Source organism: Nycticebus coucang, chromosome 2 (genome assembly GCF_027406575.1).
Source record: "Nycticebus coucang isolate mNycCou1 chromosome 2, mNycCou1.pri, whole genome shotgun sequence".
Lineage (NCBI taxonomy): Eukaryota > Metazoa > Chordata > Mammalia > Primates > Lorisidae > Nycticebus > Nycticebus coucang.
Genome location: NC_069781.1, coordinates 63,126,555 through 63,143,968, shown reverse-complemented (window position 1 = coordinate 63,143,968; position 17,414 = coordinate 63,126,555). Strand labels below are relative to the sequence as shown.

The 17,414-nt window shown below is 40.8% G+C and overlaps 1 protein-coding gene across 1 annotated transcript in view; it reads left to right on the top strand.

The window, feature by feature from the left end:
• The first annotated feature begins 787 nt into the window (after positions 1 to 787).
• CCDC171 (coiled-coil domain containing 171) overlaps positions 788 to 17,414 on the top strand; it is a 473,803-nt gene continuing 457,176 nt past the window's right edge. Inside the window, exons 1-3 of the mRNA XM_053574177.1 lie at positions 788 to 984; positions 9,002 to 9,150; positions 13,285 to 13,420. Coding sequence (XP_053430152.1) covers positions 9,107 to 9,150; positions 13,285 to 13,420 — 180 coding nt within the window. The 5' untranslated portion in view covers positions 788 to 984; positions 9,002 to 9,106. The remainder of the gene's footprint in view (positions 985 to 9,001; positions 9,151 to 13,284; positions 13,421 to 17,414) is intronic.

Sequence of the window (17,414 nt, the reverse complement as noted above, 5' to 3'; positions counted from 1 at the left end):
GAAGGCGAGGTGGAACACAAATGCGCTAAAGCTCCAAGGCCCTTTTAGAGATGTACCTCATTATGTAATAATTATAAGCAAAGACGCTGCAGCAGCATCAATTGTATTGACCCGCTTTCTTCCGACCTGATTACCACACCAAGCTGAAAGACAATGGGGATGGGAGGAGGGGTAAGAAGCCCGGTGCCAGAACACAGGGAAACCAAACCCTTGTACACAACCTGACCCCAGAGAATTTCCTTCCATCCCCCTGGCACCAGCCCCCGCACTCCGAGGGGCTGCTCTGGCCCTAAGGATCAGCAGAGGAGTCAGTATAAAAACGCAGGATCTGGAAACTCTTAGATTTTTATTCAGTAGGCAAGGAAAGGGGGCTAGAAAGAAGCTGGAAATCTGCATTTCCAGTTATCTCTGGCAGTTCTAAGTCAGTGACCTGCGGACCTCAGGCTGAGATCTCCACCAGGGGAGCGTGTGCCAGGTGCACTCTCGCGACCGGAGGGGGGAGTCGGGCGCGGGAGCGCGCGCCGTTGCGAGCATGCCGCTCCCCAGCAACGGCGCATGCGCCTGCTGTCCTCCCGGAGAAGGCGCGCTGCTTGGCGCGCGGCCTCTTCCAATCCGAGCTGGCGTTCTCCGAGTACGTATCCCGGAGCAGTGGGCTGAGGGCTGCGGAGGCGGGAGGAGAGGGGCGGGCCGGGCTGGGGCCGGGGCGGGGTCCGGGAGGCCAGTGAAAGTCTGGGAAGGTTTGTGTGGGAAGCCGTCTTTTCTCCTCCGGAAGTGACAGTTGTAAACTTCACCTCTCTGGGGATGGTCCCCTCGCGTCTCCCTTTGCTATTTGTCCTCCCCACCCTCCAGGTCCTAGAGTCCGTCGTGTTCCCACGGTTTTTTGCTCTTAGCCCCGAGGGCTCCCTGGGCCGCCTTCTACCCCTGAGACTTGAAGCTGCCCCTGGGGTCTTGGGTGTGCGGTCTGGACCACGCGAGACCCCTGAGGTAACCGCAGTGTATGGGGGTTTCGAGGTGAATGGCTTGGGGGGAGATGTTGAGAGGGTTGGGGGGGCCTCCGAGTTTGGGGCTGTTCTGGGGCTGTCGGTGTCGCCTGGGGGGCGCGCCTTCAGCTCCCTGAGCTGGGTGTCTCCGCCCACTGGAGGAAGATCTCGGTGGAGCATCCTAGCCCGAGACCGCTGCCATAGTAGTGGAGCGCTCGGTGGGGACCAGAGGGTTAGGACCCAGAGGATCTGGGCTCCGAGCCTCTTAGGGTTACTGCTACCGACAGCTCGGCTCTTCAGCTCCCCAGAATCCATCAGCTCCTCCAGGACTAGGGCAGGGACCGCATCTTTCTGGCCCGCTCCCCTCCACCCCTCCTCACCCCTGCGCTTTAAAATATCAGCCGCACACTAGACCCCAAATGATAAAGGAATTAATGATTTGGACTAGACTTCTATTGCCTACCGTTTAGGACTCTGGAAGATGGCAGCTTTGAGTTGCCCCGAAGCTGTAATTTTTTTTTGCAGAAGTTGACTTTTGAATTTTTTCAGGCAAACATAGTTATTCATTTTATGTCCAACTCTTGAATACATTACATGTCGATGTTTTATAGTTTTCATAATCTTGGACAAAAGAAGCTACCATTTTGTCACTTGTTAATTAGCAGTTAGTGCCTAGTAGCAACACAACAATGTTAGAGCAGGAAATAGATGTGGTTTCTTATAAAATGCCAGGTACTGCAACCTGGCTTGGCGCCTGTAGCTCAGTGGTTAGGGTGCCGCCACATGCTCTGGGGCTGGAGGGTTCCCACCTGGCCTGGGCTGCTCAACAACAACAACAAAACCAACAAACAGCGGGGCCTTGTGGCGGGCGCCTGTAGTCTCAGCTACTTGGGAGGCTGAGGCAAGAGAATCGCTTGAGCCTAAGAGTTCGAGGTTTCTGTGAGCTGTGACACCACAGCACTCTACCAAGGGTGACATAGTGAGACTGTCCCCCCCCCAAAAGAAAAGTACTGCAACCTGCTGAGAGGAAAGATGAAGGGAATGATCTTAATCTGGAGCTTTCTTTCTTTCTTTCTTTCTTTTTTTTTTGGGGGGGGGCACAGTCTCCCTTTGTTGCTGTTGGTAGAGTGCCTTGACATCATAACTCACACCAACTTAAGACTCTTGGGGTCAAGGAATCCTCTTGCCTCAGGTTTTCATTTTTAGTAGAGAAGTGGGAGGGGGGTCTTACTTTTACTCAGGCTGGTCTTCAACTTGAGAGCTCAAGCAGTCCACCTGCCTCAGCCTCCCCAAGTGCTGGGGTTACAGGTGTAAGCTACTGTGCCTGGCCTGGAACTTTCTTCATTAGTCCTGGCTCTGCCATTTATTAGCTGTGTGACCTCCAGCAAATCACCCAACCTTCCTAGCCATTTGGTTTCTTGGCTTAAGGGATCCTCTGCCTCAAGCATTAAGTTCCTTATTTGTCAGATAAGGAGGATGGACTTAAGTCTCTAAAGTCCTATTTAGTTTAAAAAATTTTTAATAACCTTAGCCCTTTTGTCTTGGTCTTGCTTTGATGAAAGAACCAAATATTTCCTTTAAGGGTGAAATATATAACTCTGCTGATAGACATATCCAACAAAGGTATGGTTACTAATTGAAGAGAGCACTGCATAGTGAAAGAGGATGGATGTAGGAGTCAGCCAGATGTGGGTTTGAATTCTAATTCTCCAACTGAGTATCTTTATGAAAGTTACTCAACCCTTTCAAACCTCAGTTTCTCATCTGTGAATGTGCATAATCATCTCATAGAATTACTGGGAGGATTAAATGACATCAGGTATGCTTAGCTTTATATCTGGCACAAAGTAAATGGTCAGTAATAGTAGTTTCTATCTTTTCATCCCTATGCCCCTCCGTTTTCTTCTGATGTGTGCAGACACATTGAGAAATGAGTCCATTCTGGATGACCAACTGAAGAATTCAGATGTGTGGTGGGAAAACTTTGTATCATCAGTGACTCCAGAATCTAAAGTAGAATCTCCTCTCAGGGTGTCCAGATCATTGTTCCCTTGGCCTCAATTGCCCTTTTATCTATTTTCTTAAAAAGTTCTTAATGGGGGGCAGTGCCTGTGACTCAGTGAGTAGGGTGCTGGCCCCATATACTGAGGTTGGCAGGTTTGAACCTGGCCCGGCCAAAACTGGAAAAAAAAAAAAAATAGCCAGGTGTGTGGCGGGCGCCTGTAGTCCCAGCTACCTGGGAGGCTGAGGCAAGAGAATCACTTTAGCCCAAGAGCTGGAGGTTGCTATGAGCTGTGATGCCATGGCACTCTACTGAGGGCAACAAAGTGAGACTCTGTCTCTAAAAAACAACCAAATAAAAAAAACCCTTAATGAAGAATGGGCCGGGCACAGCAGCTCATGCCTGTAATCCTAGCACTTTGGGAAACTGAGACAGGAGGATTGTTTGGGCTTAGGAGTTTAGGACCAGCCTGAGCAAGAATGAGACCCTATCTCTACTAAAAACAGAAAAACTAGCTGGGCATTGTGGTAGGCACCTGTAGTTCTAGCTGCTTCGGAGGTTGAGGCAGGAGTTTGAGGGTGTTGTGACGTAGGCTGATGCCATGACACTTTAGCTTGAGGCAACAGAGTGAGATTCTGTCTCAAACCCACCCCCCAAAACTTCTTAATGAAGAATGATATAGATACGGCTCAACACCTGTTGCTCAGTGGCTAGGGTGCCAGCCACATACACCAGGGCTGGCTGGTTCGAACCCAGCCCGGGGCTGCAAAACAACGACAACTACAACCAAAAAATAGCTGGGTGTTGTGTCAGGTGACTGTACTCCTAGCTACTTGGGAGGCTGAGGCAAGGGAATCACTTAAGCCCAAGAATTGGAGGTTGCTGTGAGCTGTGACGCCACGGCACTCTACCAAGGGTGACACAGTGAAACTCAGTCTCAAAGAAAAAAAAAAAGAATGATATAGATAGAAAGCATCCCATCATCTATTTTAGTAGGAATGGTGAAGATAGTCCAACTTCACTATCAAGAGAATATTAATCTATTAATACATTAAGATTAAAAGCTAATTTGGACCTTGGTTTATCCATCACTGCTATAGGATGGTTGGGTTTTGGCCCATGCCTGTGAAAGTGCCATCTGCATTGAGAATCCACTGATGGTCCGAGCCATCTTTTGTGAAGAAGACACTGACTTGTTAGTTTGGATGTGGAGAATAATGATCTGTGTTTGAGAAATCTGCAGTAGGGAGTGGAAGTGTTTGCCTGACTGATGAGGTCTCACATGCTCCCTGCTTGTGATGAGCCATGTCTTGAAGGTCAATAGCAAGGCACACAGCAAATCTGTGGAATCAGCTACCCTGGGTGTGAATCCTGAGTGCCACTTAATAGAGATGTGACTTTGGGCAGGTGACTGAATATCTTTAATCCTGGTTTCCTTGGGTATAAAGAAGATATATTAACAGTGTCTTTCTCTTGGGGTTGGTGAAGTGAAATGAGATAGATAATCTGTGGAGAAGGGATTTCTGTCACAGTTGGAATGATGACTACAGAGAGTGACTTTATCAGATAATTTGAATACTTTCAAATAGATAATAGTATTTAAGGAGTTACACAGTTATTGAAGAAGAGAAAAGCTGATGTTAATTGCATGTCATAAGGAATTTTCAATTACTTATGATTTGACCAAATTATTGTTTATTTTAACTTTGTGGAGTTTCATAGGGAAGTTTCAAGTAAAACTAGGACCAAACATCTGGGGGCAATGTAATTCTTTAATTTAGCTTCCTATTCCATTGACATTTTCATTACTATACTGTAACTTCCAGCTTAACTGTCCTAGTCAGTCCTTGCCTTTTCACTGTGGTGGAAGAAGAGAGAGGAGATTTTGCTACACCTATTCTGTCATGTTTAGTAGCATGGAAATATCATCATAAATTAAATTCAGCTACTGATGAAAACAACTTTGGTTTTTCTTTGATTTTGTCTGCCTTTTTTTCTTTATCTCTTTCTGTTTCTCTCTCCAGTCTTACTTTGTTGCCCCAGGCTAGAGTGTTGTGGTTTCATAGCTCACAGCAACCTCAAACTCCTGGATTCAAGTGATCCTCTTCCCTCAGTTTCCTCTTATCCAGCTGAGACTGCAGGGTGGGTACCAGCCCTCCTAGCTAGTTTCTCTCTCTCTCTTTTTTTTTTCAGTAGAGATGGGGGTCTTACTTTTGTTCAGGCTGGTCTCGAACTCTAGAACTCAAATGATCCTCCTTCCTTGGCCTCTCAGAGTGCTAGGCCTCCCAGAGTGCTAGGATTTAGCTAGCACTTTAGCTATCACTACAGCTAACATCTGTCCTGATTTAGTCTTTCTTGAAAGTAGAGAGGTAGGTGCTTGTTCCTTAGCGTCAGGCAGAGCTGGTGTGAGAACCCATTTTTTAAATTTATCTGTTACTCAACTTCTTTTTTTTTTAAATCCTGTATGACCATTTTCAAGTTTCTTATCCGTATTAGTTTTCTATTAATGTGTAACAAGTTACTACAAAATTTGTGGCACTTAAAACAGCATACCATTATTATTTCACAGTTTCTGTGGGTCAGGAGTCCAGAACAGCTTAGCTACTAGGTCCTCTGTTCAGAGTCTCACAAGGCTACATTCAAGGTTCTGGCTGGACTGTGTTTTCATCTAGAGTCTTGACTGGGGTAGAATGTGCTTCCCTGCTCATTGAGGTTGTTGGCAGAATTTATTTCCTTGGAGCTGTGTGTCTGAGGGATCTAGCTTCTTATTGGCTATTGGGTGGAGGCCACCCTCACATCCAGGATCATGCCTGTAATTCCCTGAAATGTGGCCCTTTCAATAGGCAGTTTATGGCACAGCAGTCAGCTTCTTTAAGGCCAGCAGGAGATTGTCATCCAGTATGCTAAATAAAGGTCTTATATAATATAACCATGGGAGTGGCATTTCATCATCTTTGTCATATTCTTTTGGTTATATATCAGTGACCTGGAAGTAGATGAAACTATCTCCTGAGCTGTAGAAGATGCTTTCTATAAGACATTCAGATTTGAAGATGTTAGATGCCAAAATGATTCACTGAAAAATGATAATTCTCTTCAAATTAGCTTCATTGAAACAACTGTCAAAATTTAGTAAACTTTCTCTTCTTGTACTTTTCTGCCCAATATATAATGCAAAAACTAAAACATTATTAAGGCCCTCACTATTTGAGATTCTTTTCTTTTTTTTTTAGAGACAGAGTCTCACTTTATCACCCTCAGTAGGGTGCAATGGCATCACAGCTCACAGCAACCTCCAACTCCTGGGTTTAGGCAATTCTCTTGCCTCAGCCTCCTGAGTAGCTGGGACTACAGGCGCTGCCACAACACCTGGCTATTTTTTTGTTGCAGTTTGGCCAGGGCTGGGTTTGAACTCACCACTCTCGGTATATGGGGCCGGCATCCTACTCACTGAGCCACAGATGCCGCTCCTGAGATCCCTTTTCTAATGAGGTAAATAGAGGTCTGTTTATGCCTGATTTGTGAGTATTTATGCTTTATCATAAAAACAGAAGCATTTTATGCTTTTGAGGCTTGGACATTACTGAAGTACAGAAGAGTCCATTTCTTCTAGTTTCTAACTCTTCCATTCTGAAGGTACTTCCTATGGGGTTTGATTTTTAGAAGCAGGATGGTAAGTTGACAAGATTTTGGGACTCACTATCTGAAGAGCTTGATGGAGTCCTTAGTTTTCTCCATTTAATCCCTCAAATCTTTGAGCCTTTCTGGTTCAGATGAGTTTCCTTATGAAGCAAGGATAATAAACTTCAGGTAAAGTACCTTCTAGTTCAGCTTTATGTATCATTGGTGGCCTTGTTTAAAGAACTTGGGCTTTGGAGACAGTTATGAATTGGTATCTTGGTCCTGTAACTATGTGTCTTATGGCTTTAATCTCTGAATCTTAGTTTTTTAATCCTTCCATTGCAGTGGTATAAAGATCAGAATTTCAAAATTCTATATGTAAAATTCCAAGTGCAGTGCTTGGCACTATAGTAGGTGCTTAGTAGATTAATGACAGTGGCATTTGCCTACTGCTATTACTAAGCTTAGTCTTGTAGGTCCCTGGAGAAATGCGATTCTGCCTTACTCCCTTTTGACCTGGCTACAATTCCATCTTTTGTTCAGTCAGCCACATGGATCATTGACTGTCATAAAGATCTTTTGGTATTTATTTGTAGAAGCCATTAATCAGTTCTTAGTACTGAGATTGAGTCCCTTTTCTTTCAATGATCTCTCTGAGGCTTGTTTATTGAGAGCAGAGTCAGAATAGTTTGTCACCTTTTTTTTTTTTGGTCTGGATAGCCCCATACAGCTACAGTCTCATTAAACAATTCTTTTGTTATATCTTTCTCCTAGATCAGATCTCTCCAAGTATCACTCCCTTCCTTTATCAGGGATCATTATATTTTTCAGAGATTTTGTGTTCAGTAATATATATTGATGGTGCCTAGGCAATGCTTATGTGCTGTATAATTTAAATTTTAAATATATGAGATTGGGTGGTGCCTGTGGCTCAGTGGGTAGGGCGCTGGCCCCATATACTGAGGGTGGCGAGTTCGAACCCAGCCCCAGCCAAATTGCAACAAAAAATAGCCTGGTGCTGTCTCAGGTGCCCATAGTCCCAGCTACTCGGGAGGCTGAGGCAAGAGGATCGTCTAAGCCGAAGAGTTGGAGGTTGCTGTGAGCTGTGACGCTATAGTACTCTACCGAGGGTGACAAAATGAGACTCTGTTTCAAAAAAAAAAAAAAATATGAAATTGCTAGAGTTGATAGAAATATATAAGATTGATTGAGGAAAATAGGCTCAAGGAATTTAAGTGACTTGCTCAAAGCCACATACTTATAAGATACTTACTAGAATCCTATTTCAGATCTTTATGAGTCCAAAGGTCATGGTCTTAGGATATTGGACTTCTACTGGGGATATCAAGAGGCACTTATGCGATATTTATATTTTTATCTATTTGCATGTAATGAATTATTGTTATTTCTCCGTTTAAAGTGTCCACCCAGTCATTACTTAACACTATGGTAAAGTAATGTACTTTACTTCCTTCGCTTTATATAATTTGAAATATTTCCCATAGAAGAGGATTCCAGTAAGCAGGCCAGAGTAAGTGAGAAATACTTTTCACTTTCTTTCTTTTTTTTTTTTACTTTTCTCTTTCATGCTTCCTCTTTGTTCGCTTAGGAGGAGACTTTGGAAAATTCATAGGTTCTTTTGTTTTGGAGTATCTTGGTCTCTTTGATTGTAAGACTGCATTAAACATGTTTCCTTTATGAAAAAGGCTTTGGGCACCAAAAAGTGTCCCTGGACAAACTGAATTTTATACTCTAGAGATAGGCACTACATATTTTTTTCAAGTTTAGTAGTAATTTGTCACTATTTTGTTATGATAATTTTTCTTCATTTAAGAAATTAAAATAATCTAATAATTGTATTACTTTGTTCTTAAAGGAAGGAACATCTTTTTAACATTTTGTCATTTTTGTTTCCAACCTTTTTTAATTTTTAATTATTATTAAAAAAATTTTTTTTAGTGAGATAGAGGTCTCATTTTGTTGTCCAGGCTGGCCTCAAAATCCTGGGCTCTAGTGATCCACCCACCTCTGCCTCCTGAGTAGCTGGGACTACAGAAGTGCCACTGTGCTCAGCTTCCAACTCTTTTTAAAAGAAATATGGTAAAACATTATAGCTTTATAGAATACCAGTATTCCATGTTTATTATACAATAATTAAAAAAATACATTTTGGCCTGTAATTCCAGCTACTTGGGAGGCTGAGGTAGGAGGATCCCTTGAGTTCAAGAGTCAGGGTGTGGTGAGCTATGATCACGTCACTACACAGAGGCCTGGGTAACAAAGCAAGATCTTGTCTCAAAATAATAATAATTAAAAAGCCAAAGAACAGAAGAAAAATCTCTCATACTCTCAGCATTTAAATATGTGACCACTGTTGTATGGTTTACTATTTTAACAGACTTCCGTCCATCTTACCTGTAACCTATAGACATCTTGGACAATTTAATCATCAATAAGGACGTGTATCAGTAAGAAATAGTAAGAAAGAGTTGGAAGATAAACCATGAGTTTAAATACTTCAAGTACTGCCACTGGCGATATCCAAAGGTAAGCCTTTTCCTTTAGTTGAAGAATGCTTTTGGTTGCAAGGAACAGGGAGAACAATGGTTAGTGGAGCAAACTGTAAGAATTCTCATGGGATGGTAAGAGAAGTAGAAATTTCGTTGAACTGAAGGAGTAGGAATGTAGTGTCAAGAATTGAACTGGATCTAGAGACTCTGTGGAGATCTTTGTGCTCCTTTGTTAACTTGGACCACAAAAGTCCACAGGCCTGAATTTTCCTGTCTCTAGAGCAGTGGTTCTCAACCTTCGTAATGCCGTGACCCTTTAATACAGTTCCTGTGGGTTGCAACAGGTTGAGAACCACTGCTCTAGAGACTTGCTTATTCTTTTCCTTATTTTTCTGCTTATTTACATGTCTGTTTTGTTTTCTATAACTTCTGTGGCCTTAATTCCTCTTTTTTCTTCATTGCCCACCTTTAATTCACAGCTTCTGTTTAAGAATTGTTTTAGTTCGCTAGGTCCTGGTAGCTTAGTGGTTAGGGTGCTGGCCACATACCCCAGGGCTGGTCGGTTCTAACCCAGTCCAGGCCTGCTAAACAATAATGACAGCTACAACAACAACAAAAAATAGCTGGGTGTTGTGGCTGGCAGGTGCCTTTAGTCCCAGCTACTCCGGAGGCTGAGGCAAGAGAATCGCTTAAGCCCAAGAGTCTGAGGTTGCTGTGAGCTGTGACTGCATGGCACTCCACTGGGGTGACAAAGTGAGACTTTGTCTCAAACAAACAAACAAACAAACAAACTATTAAATATATTTTACGAAATCATCATTAGGATGGAGTGGAGATAGTCCTTCCTCATATTTAGTTTGAGAATGATTGATCCAGGCCAGTGGTTCTCTGGTTCTCAACCTTCCTAATGCTGTGGCCCTTTAATACAGTTCCTGTGGGTCACAACCCACATTTGAGAACCACTGAACTAGGCTATTTAGTAAGCATGTGGGTGGGACAGGGTTAGAGTGGGGGCAGAGATGGCTTGAGGTAGTCACCAAAGTAGTTGAAAAGAGCAAATAAAGTTTTAGCAAGAAAAGAAATTTTTATTGAGAAAGAGAAAGATAGGTTTATGGAGTAAGAGCTAGGTATTGGCTTACAGAGCAAAATACTTTTTCCAGAGAGAGTGGATCGGCATCCATTGTTGTGAAGAGCCTAACTCGTGGTTCAAGGTCACCTTGAAACCAGAGCCTTACTGCGGATGTGGACCTCCCATGAGCCTCTCTGAGAGCCCATGGTGGGATGTGACCACATGATAATTAGTTTTAAGGCTATTCTAGGTCACCTTTAAGCCTTAAGCCTCTATTTTTAGAGAGTCTTCTAACTCTTTTTGCAGTTTGGATGCTAAGTTCTGATTGATATATTGGTAAGATATTAACTCCTCCCCAGGTGTGAGCAGTTGCTTGGGACAAAATTAAGGTGGGAGGCACCAAGATTGAGGCCTGGGCCCTCCACCCCCATCCTCTTTCCTTTGAGAGCCCAGTTACTAACTATTTACCTAACAGCTGTAGAATTTGCTACACGATGTTTTCCACCTATCTTTAGAAGCTACCTTAAATCTTTTTCTGGAGCAAGGTAGGACATAAATAAAACATAAACCTTTTTTCTTTGCTAAAATTTCATCTTCCAGAGGACTTTTTTCAAATGGTACAAGGGGCAAGAGTTAGACTTTATCAGTTTTCTGCTACAACCCTAAGGATTATGATTCGAAAAGATTAAGAAACTGCTTAATAGAGGATCTCCAAGTTTCCTTCTTGCTTTGATATTCTTTTATATATACATATATATGCACATTTACATACATATGTGACTGTATGTATATTTTAATGTAAATAATGCATATGTTTTTAGAAAAATTTAAAAATATAAATGAACAAAATAAAACTACTTGTAATCCTAGTATTTACTACTAATATTTTGGTAAATATTTGTCCAGACTTTTTCCTTATGGAAATATCAATGTATTATATAAATACAACATTTAAAAATATTTTAGTATTCTGATTTTTAAATTTTGGGAGGAATTTATTACCCTATCAGTATACATCTGTCATAATTTTTTTTTCATAATTTTTTGTTTTTTAGGAAGCAGGCTCTCACTCTGTCACCCTGGCTGGTGTGTAGTGGCATGGTTCCAATTTACTGTGATCTTGAACTTCTGGGTTCAAGTAATTCTCCTTCTTTAGCCTCCAGAGTAGTTAGGACTAGGGGGGTGGCGTGGGAGGCCCACTGTACTGAGCGCTTTTTTTTTTTTCCCCAAAGAGTTGGAAATTTCCCTATGTTGCATAGGTTGGTCTCAAACTCCTGGCCTCAAATGATCCTTCCTCCTTGGCTTTCCAAAGCCAAGGGAGAATTATAGGTATGAGCCACTGCACCCAGCCTAGTCATAATTTTTAATGGATAAATTATGCTGCATAATTCTAAAATCTGCTTAAAAGTTATTATTTAAACTCTCCCACTGATGTGCTTTCTGTAGATTTGCCTTTTTTGAATAATTTATATAAATGTGGTATTTTGTGTCTAGCTTCTTTCACTGGGGATATTCTTTGTTTTCCCCCCACTAGGCATATTCTTGAGGTTTATCATGCTGTATCATGTGCAAGTGCTTTGTTTCTTTTTTATTGCTAAATAGTATTCCATTGTATGGATATACCATATTTTGGTTGCCCATTTACCAGTCTGTGGACATTTGATATTTTTCTACTGTTTGGCTACTATGAATCATGCTGCTGTGAACTTTCACATATAAGTCTTTGTGTTGACATATGTTTTTGTTTCTTTTGGGTAGAGTCGTAGGATTGGCATTGCTACATCATATAGTAAATTTATGTTAAACATTTTAAGAAATTGCCAAATTGTATTGTATTGTGGCTGAGTCATTTTACATTCCTACCAGCAATATATAAGGGTTTTAGTTTCTCCACATCATGACCAACACTTTTTTCTTCTGTCTTCTGCTCTACTTTAACCTCAAGTTTCAAAGGTGTTTTCAATTACTGAGCTTATTGGGACTCTGGTGTAAATCAAGTTGATTTACTCACTGCTGGTTTTGAATTCAACTTTCTTAGGTAAATCAGTTACCCCTTGTACACCTGCTTTTAAGCTCCCAATGTTTTATTGGTATTATCTCATGTTTTGTGCTCTGTCTCCTTGTGAGTTCATACCTCTATTCTATTTGATGTTATTTTAATTTCTTTTTGGTGAGGAGAATAGAGTGCTTTAGTCTGCCTTTCTTTTGTTTCCTTTTAGGGACAAGGTCTTGCTATGTTGCCTAGGCTGGAGTGCAGTGGCTATTCATAAGCGTGATCATGACACACTTAAACTCCTGGACTCATATGATCCTCCTGTCTCAGCCTCCTGAGTAGCTGGGACTACAAGTGTATACCACCACACCCAGCTCTAGTCTGCTACTTTATCATTATTAATTTTTTTTTAGAGACAGAGTCTCAACTTTGTTGCCCTCAGTAGAGTGCCGTGGTGTCATAGCTCACAGCAACCTCCAGCTCTTGGGCTTAGAGTGCCGTGGTGTCATAGCTCACAGCAACCTCCAACTCTTGGGCTTAGGCAATTCTCTTGCCTTAGCCTCCTGAGTAGCTAGAACTACAGGCGCCCCACCACAATGCCCAGCTATTTTTTTTTTTTTGTTGTTGCAGTTTGGTTGGGACCAGGTTAGAACTTGCCACCCTTGGTATATGGGGCCGGAGCCCTACTTACTGAGCCACAGGTGCCGCCCCCTAGTCTGCTACTTTAAAGCAAGAATATGTACTCTTTAATTTTTACTTTTTCTTTTTGTACTATGTATTACATTTTCAGTAAGTAAAATATATTATTTGTAGAGAAAAAAAGAAAGAACTCAGTCTTTTACTAAAATACCCAGCTTACGTGATCACCTTTCAGTACCAATGTTGAACAATGTGGTGGTTTCTTAGTAGATGGGTGTTTGTTACTAGTAATATATCATTTGGCATTTCTATCTACCTTTTGCAACAGACATATTTTACTGCATTGTAAATTTCTTTAAGTCAAGGACCATGTTATGTTCCCTATGTGAAAAACACATTGTCAGAAATATCAGAAATGCTATGAAATATGCTTCATGAAAACTATATTTTGTTATGATCTCATTTTATAGGTTGAAGAATGCCTCACCAGATGTAAAACAAATGCTAAAAAATGAAACAGATTTGGATATTACTGCTGATCTCAGAAAGAAACTTCATCGGGCTAAGAAAGAAAAATTAGAAATAACAACTAAGCACAATGCAGAGGTACAATTTATTTTCCTCTCAAATAATGTTAAAAGTTGAGTTTGATCTTTTTATATTTATTTCATATTACAAATTCCATGTCACACCTTTATCACTATACCATTCTTACCTTTGAAAAGGAAATCATAATAAAGAATACATTTTTTTATATAGTATAACTGCATAAGAGTGTTAAAGTAGAACTTTAATAAATTATGTTTATCTTATGTTGTCTTAGATTTATTGGCATTAATATGTTCAACTTGATCAAAAGATTAGTTGATGAATTTGCTTGATGACTAGAGGATTTGTAAATTAGACACTTTTGAAATCATAATGTAGGTTCCTTTGTAGTCACAATCATGACACAAACTCTTTAGTAGATTTGAATATGGACCATCGTTTCTTTTGATTTTATTTTGTCATGATCTCTTATTTGTATATATGTATATGCAGTATTTCTTTTTCTTTTTCTGTTTAAAAAATTTTTTTTTATTGATGGGGATTCCATTGAGGGTGCAAGAAACCAGGTTACACTGATTGCATTTGTTAGGTAAAGTCCCTCTTACAATTGTGTCTTGCCTCCAAATGGTGTGGCACACACCAAGGTCCCACCCCTCTCTCTTCTTCCCTCTCTCAGCTCTTCCTTTCCCCATCCCTCCCTCCTTCTTTCTCTCTCTGCTCTCCCTTTCCCCCACCCTCACCCCCACCGTGTCCTTTATTGCCCTCATATCAAAATTGAGTACATAGGATTCATGCTTCTCCATTCTTGTGAAGATTTACTAAGAATAATGTGTTCCATTTCCATCCAGGTTAATACAAAGGATGTAAAGTCTCCATTTTTTTAATGGCTGCATAGTATTCCATGGTGTACATATACCACAACTTGTTAATCCATTCCTGGGTTGGTGGGCATTTAGGCTGTTTCCACATTTTGGCGATTGTAAATTGAGCTGCAGTAAACAGTCTAGTGCAAGTATCCTCATGATAAAAAGATTTTTTTCCTTCTGGGTAGATGCCAGTAATGGGATTGCAGGATCAAATGGGAGGTCTAGCTTGAGTTCTTTAAGGGTTCTCCATATTTCTTTCCAAAAAGGTTGTACTAGTTTGCAGTCCCAACAGCAGCATAAAAGTGTTCCCTTCTTTCTCATCCATGCCAGTATCTGCAGTTTTGAGATTTTGTGATGTGGGCCATTCTCACTGGGGTTAGATGGTATCTCAGAGTGGTTTTGATTTGCATTTCTCTAATAAATAGGGATGATAAGCATTTTTTCATATGTTTGTTAGCCATTTGTCTGTCTTCTTTATAGAAGGTTCTATTCATGTCTCTTGCCCATTGATATATGGGATTGTTGGCTTTTTTCATGTAGATTAATTTGAGTTCTGTATAGATTCTAGTTATGAAGCTTTGTCTGATTGAAAATGTGCAAATATACTTTCGCATTGGGTAGGTTGTCTATTAGCTTTGGTTGTTGTCTCCTTAGCTGTACAGAAGCTTTTAAGTTTAATGAAGTCCCATTTGTTTATTTTTGTTGTTGTTGCAATTGCCATGGCAGTCTTCTTCATGAAGTCTTTCCCCAGGCCAATATCTTCATTAAACTGAAAAGCTTCTGTACAGCTAAGGAGACAATAACCAAAGCAAAGAGACAACCTACACAATGGGAAAGGATATTTGCACATTTTCAATCAGACAATCAGTTATCCTTGATAACTAGGATCTATAGAGAACTCAAATTAATCCACATGAAAAAAGCCAACAATCCCATATATCAATGGGCAAGAGACATGAATAGAACTTTCTCTAAAGATGACAGACAAATGGCTAATAAACACATGAAAAAATGTTCATCATCTCTGTATATTAGAGAAATGCAAATCAAAACAACCTTGAGATATTATCTAACCCCAGTGAGAATGGCCCACATCACAAAATCTCAAAACTGCAGATGCTGGCGTGGATGTGGAGAGAAGGGAACACTTTTACACTGCTGGTGGGACTGCAAACTAGTACAATCTTTCTGGAAGGAAGTATGGAGACACCTCAAAGCACTCAAGCTAGACCTCCCATTTGATCCTGCAATCGTATTACTGGGCATCTACCCAGAAGGAAAAAAATCCTTTTATCATAAGGACACTTGTACTAGACTGTTTACTGCAGCTCAATTTGCAATTGCCAAAATGTGGAAACAGCCTAAATGCCCACCAACCCAGGAATGGATTAACAAGCTGTGGTATATGTATACCATGGAATACTATTCAGCTATTAAAAGAAATGGAGACTTTACATCCTTCGTATTAACCTGGATGGAAGTGGAAGACATTATTCTTAGTAAAGCATCACAAGAACGGAGAAGCATGAATCCTATGTACTCAATTTTGATATGAGGACAATTAATGACAATTAAGGTTATGGGGGGGAGGAAAAGCAGAAAGAGGGACGGAGGGAGGGGGGTGGGGCCTTGGTGTGTGTCCCACTTTATGGGGGCAAGACATAATTGCAAGAGGGATTGTACCTAACAATTGCAATCAGCGTAACCTGGCTTATTGTACCCTCAATGAATCCCGAACAATAAAAAAAATAAATAAATAAAAAACAAACAAACCCCCCCCGACTCCTTGTTTCATTAATTTTCTGAATGATTCTTTTGTTTTCAATTTCATTGATCTCTGATTTGATTTTGGATATTTCTCTTCTTCTACTGGGTTTAGGCTTAGATTGTTCTTCTTCTTCTTCTTTTTTTTTTGTAGAGACAGAGTCTCACTTTACTGCCCTCGATAGAGTGCCGTGGCATCACACGGCTCACAGCAACCTCCAGCTCTTGAGCTTGTGTGATTCTCTTGCCTCAGCCTCCCAAGCAGCTGGGACTACAGGCGCCCGTCACAACGCCCGGCTATTTTTTTGTTGTTGCAGTTTGGCCGGGGCTGGGTTTGAACCCACCACCCTCGGCATATGGGGCTGGCGCCCTACTCACTAAGCCACAGGCGCCACCCTAGATTGTTCTTCTTTTTCCAATTCCATAAGATGGCTTGTGAGTTTGTTGATGCGGTCTCTTTCTGTTTTTCGAATGTAGGCATCTAAAGCGATGAATTTTCCTCTCAAAATTGCTTTTGCAGTATCCCACAGGTTTTGGTAGCTTGTGTCATCATTGTTGTTATGCTCAAGGAAGTTCGTGATTTCCTGTTTTATTTCTTCCTGCACCCATCTGTTGTTCAACATAAGGTTGTTTCATTTCCATGCCTTTGTGTGGGGTTGAATGTTTTTGTTGGAGTTGAGTTCCACCTTTAGTGCCTGTGGTCTGAGAAGATACAAGGTAAAATTTCAATTCTTTTGATTCTGCTGAGGTTTGTTATGTGTCCTATGGGGTGATCAATTTTGGAGAATGTTCCATGGGGTGATGAAAAGAATGTGTATTCTTTATCTTTGGGATGGAGTGTTCTATACACATCTATCAAGCACAGTTGTTCTAGGGTCTCATTTAAGTCCCTTATATCTTTGTTTAATTTCTGTTTAGAGGACCTGTCCGGCTCTGTAAGAGGAGTGTTAAAGTCCCCTGTTATTATGGTATTATAGGATATCATATTGCTCAGAGTGAGTAAGGTCTGTTTCAAAAATCTGGGAGCATTTAAATTGGGTGCATAAATATTCAGAATTGAAACGTCTTCTTGTTGTATTTTTCCCTTGACCAATATAAAGTGACTATCTTTGTCTTTTTTGACTTTAGTTGCTTTAAATTCACATGTATCTGAAAATAAGATTGCAGCTCCTTTTTTTTTCTGAATTCCGTTTGCCTGAAAAATTGTCTTCCAACCCTTAACTTGGAGTTTGAATTTGTCTTTTGAAGCTAGGTGTGTTTCTTATAGACAGCAAATGGAAGTCTTGTAGTTTTTTTTTTTAATTTATTTGTTTTTATTGTTAAATCATAGCTGTGTACATTAGTTCAATCAAGGGGTACAATGTGCGGGTTTCATATACAATCTGAAATATTCTCGTCAAACTGTTCAACGAGCCTTCATG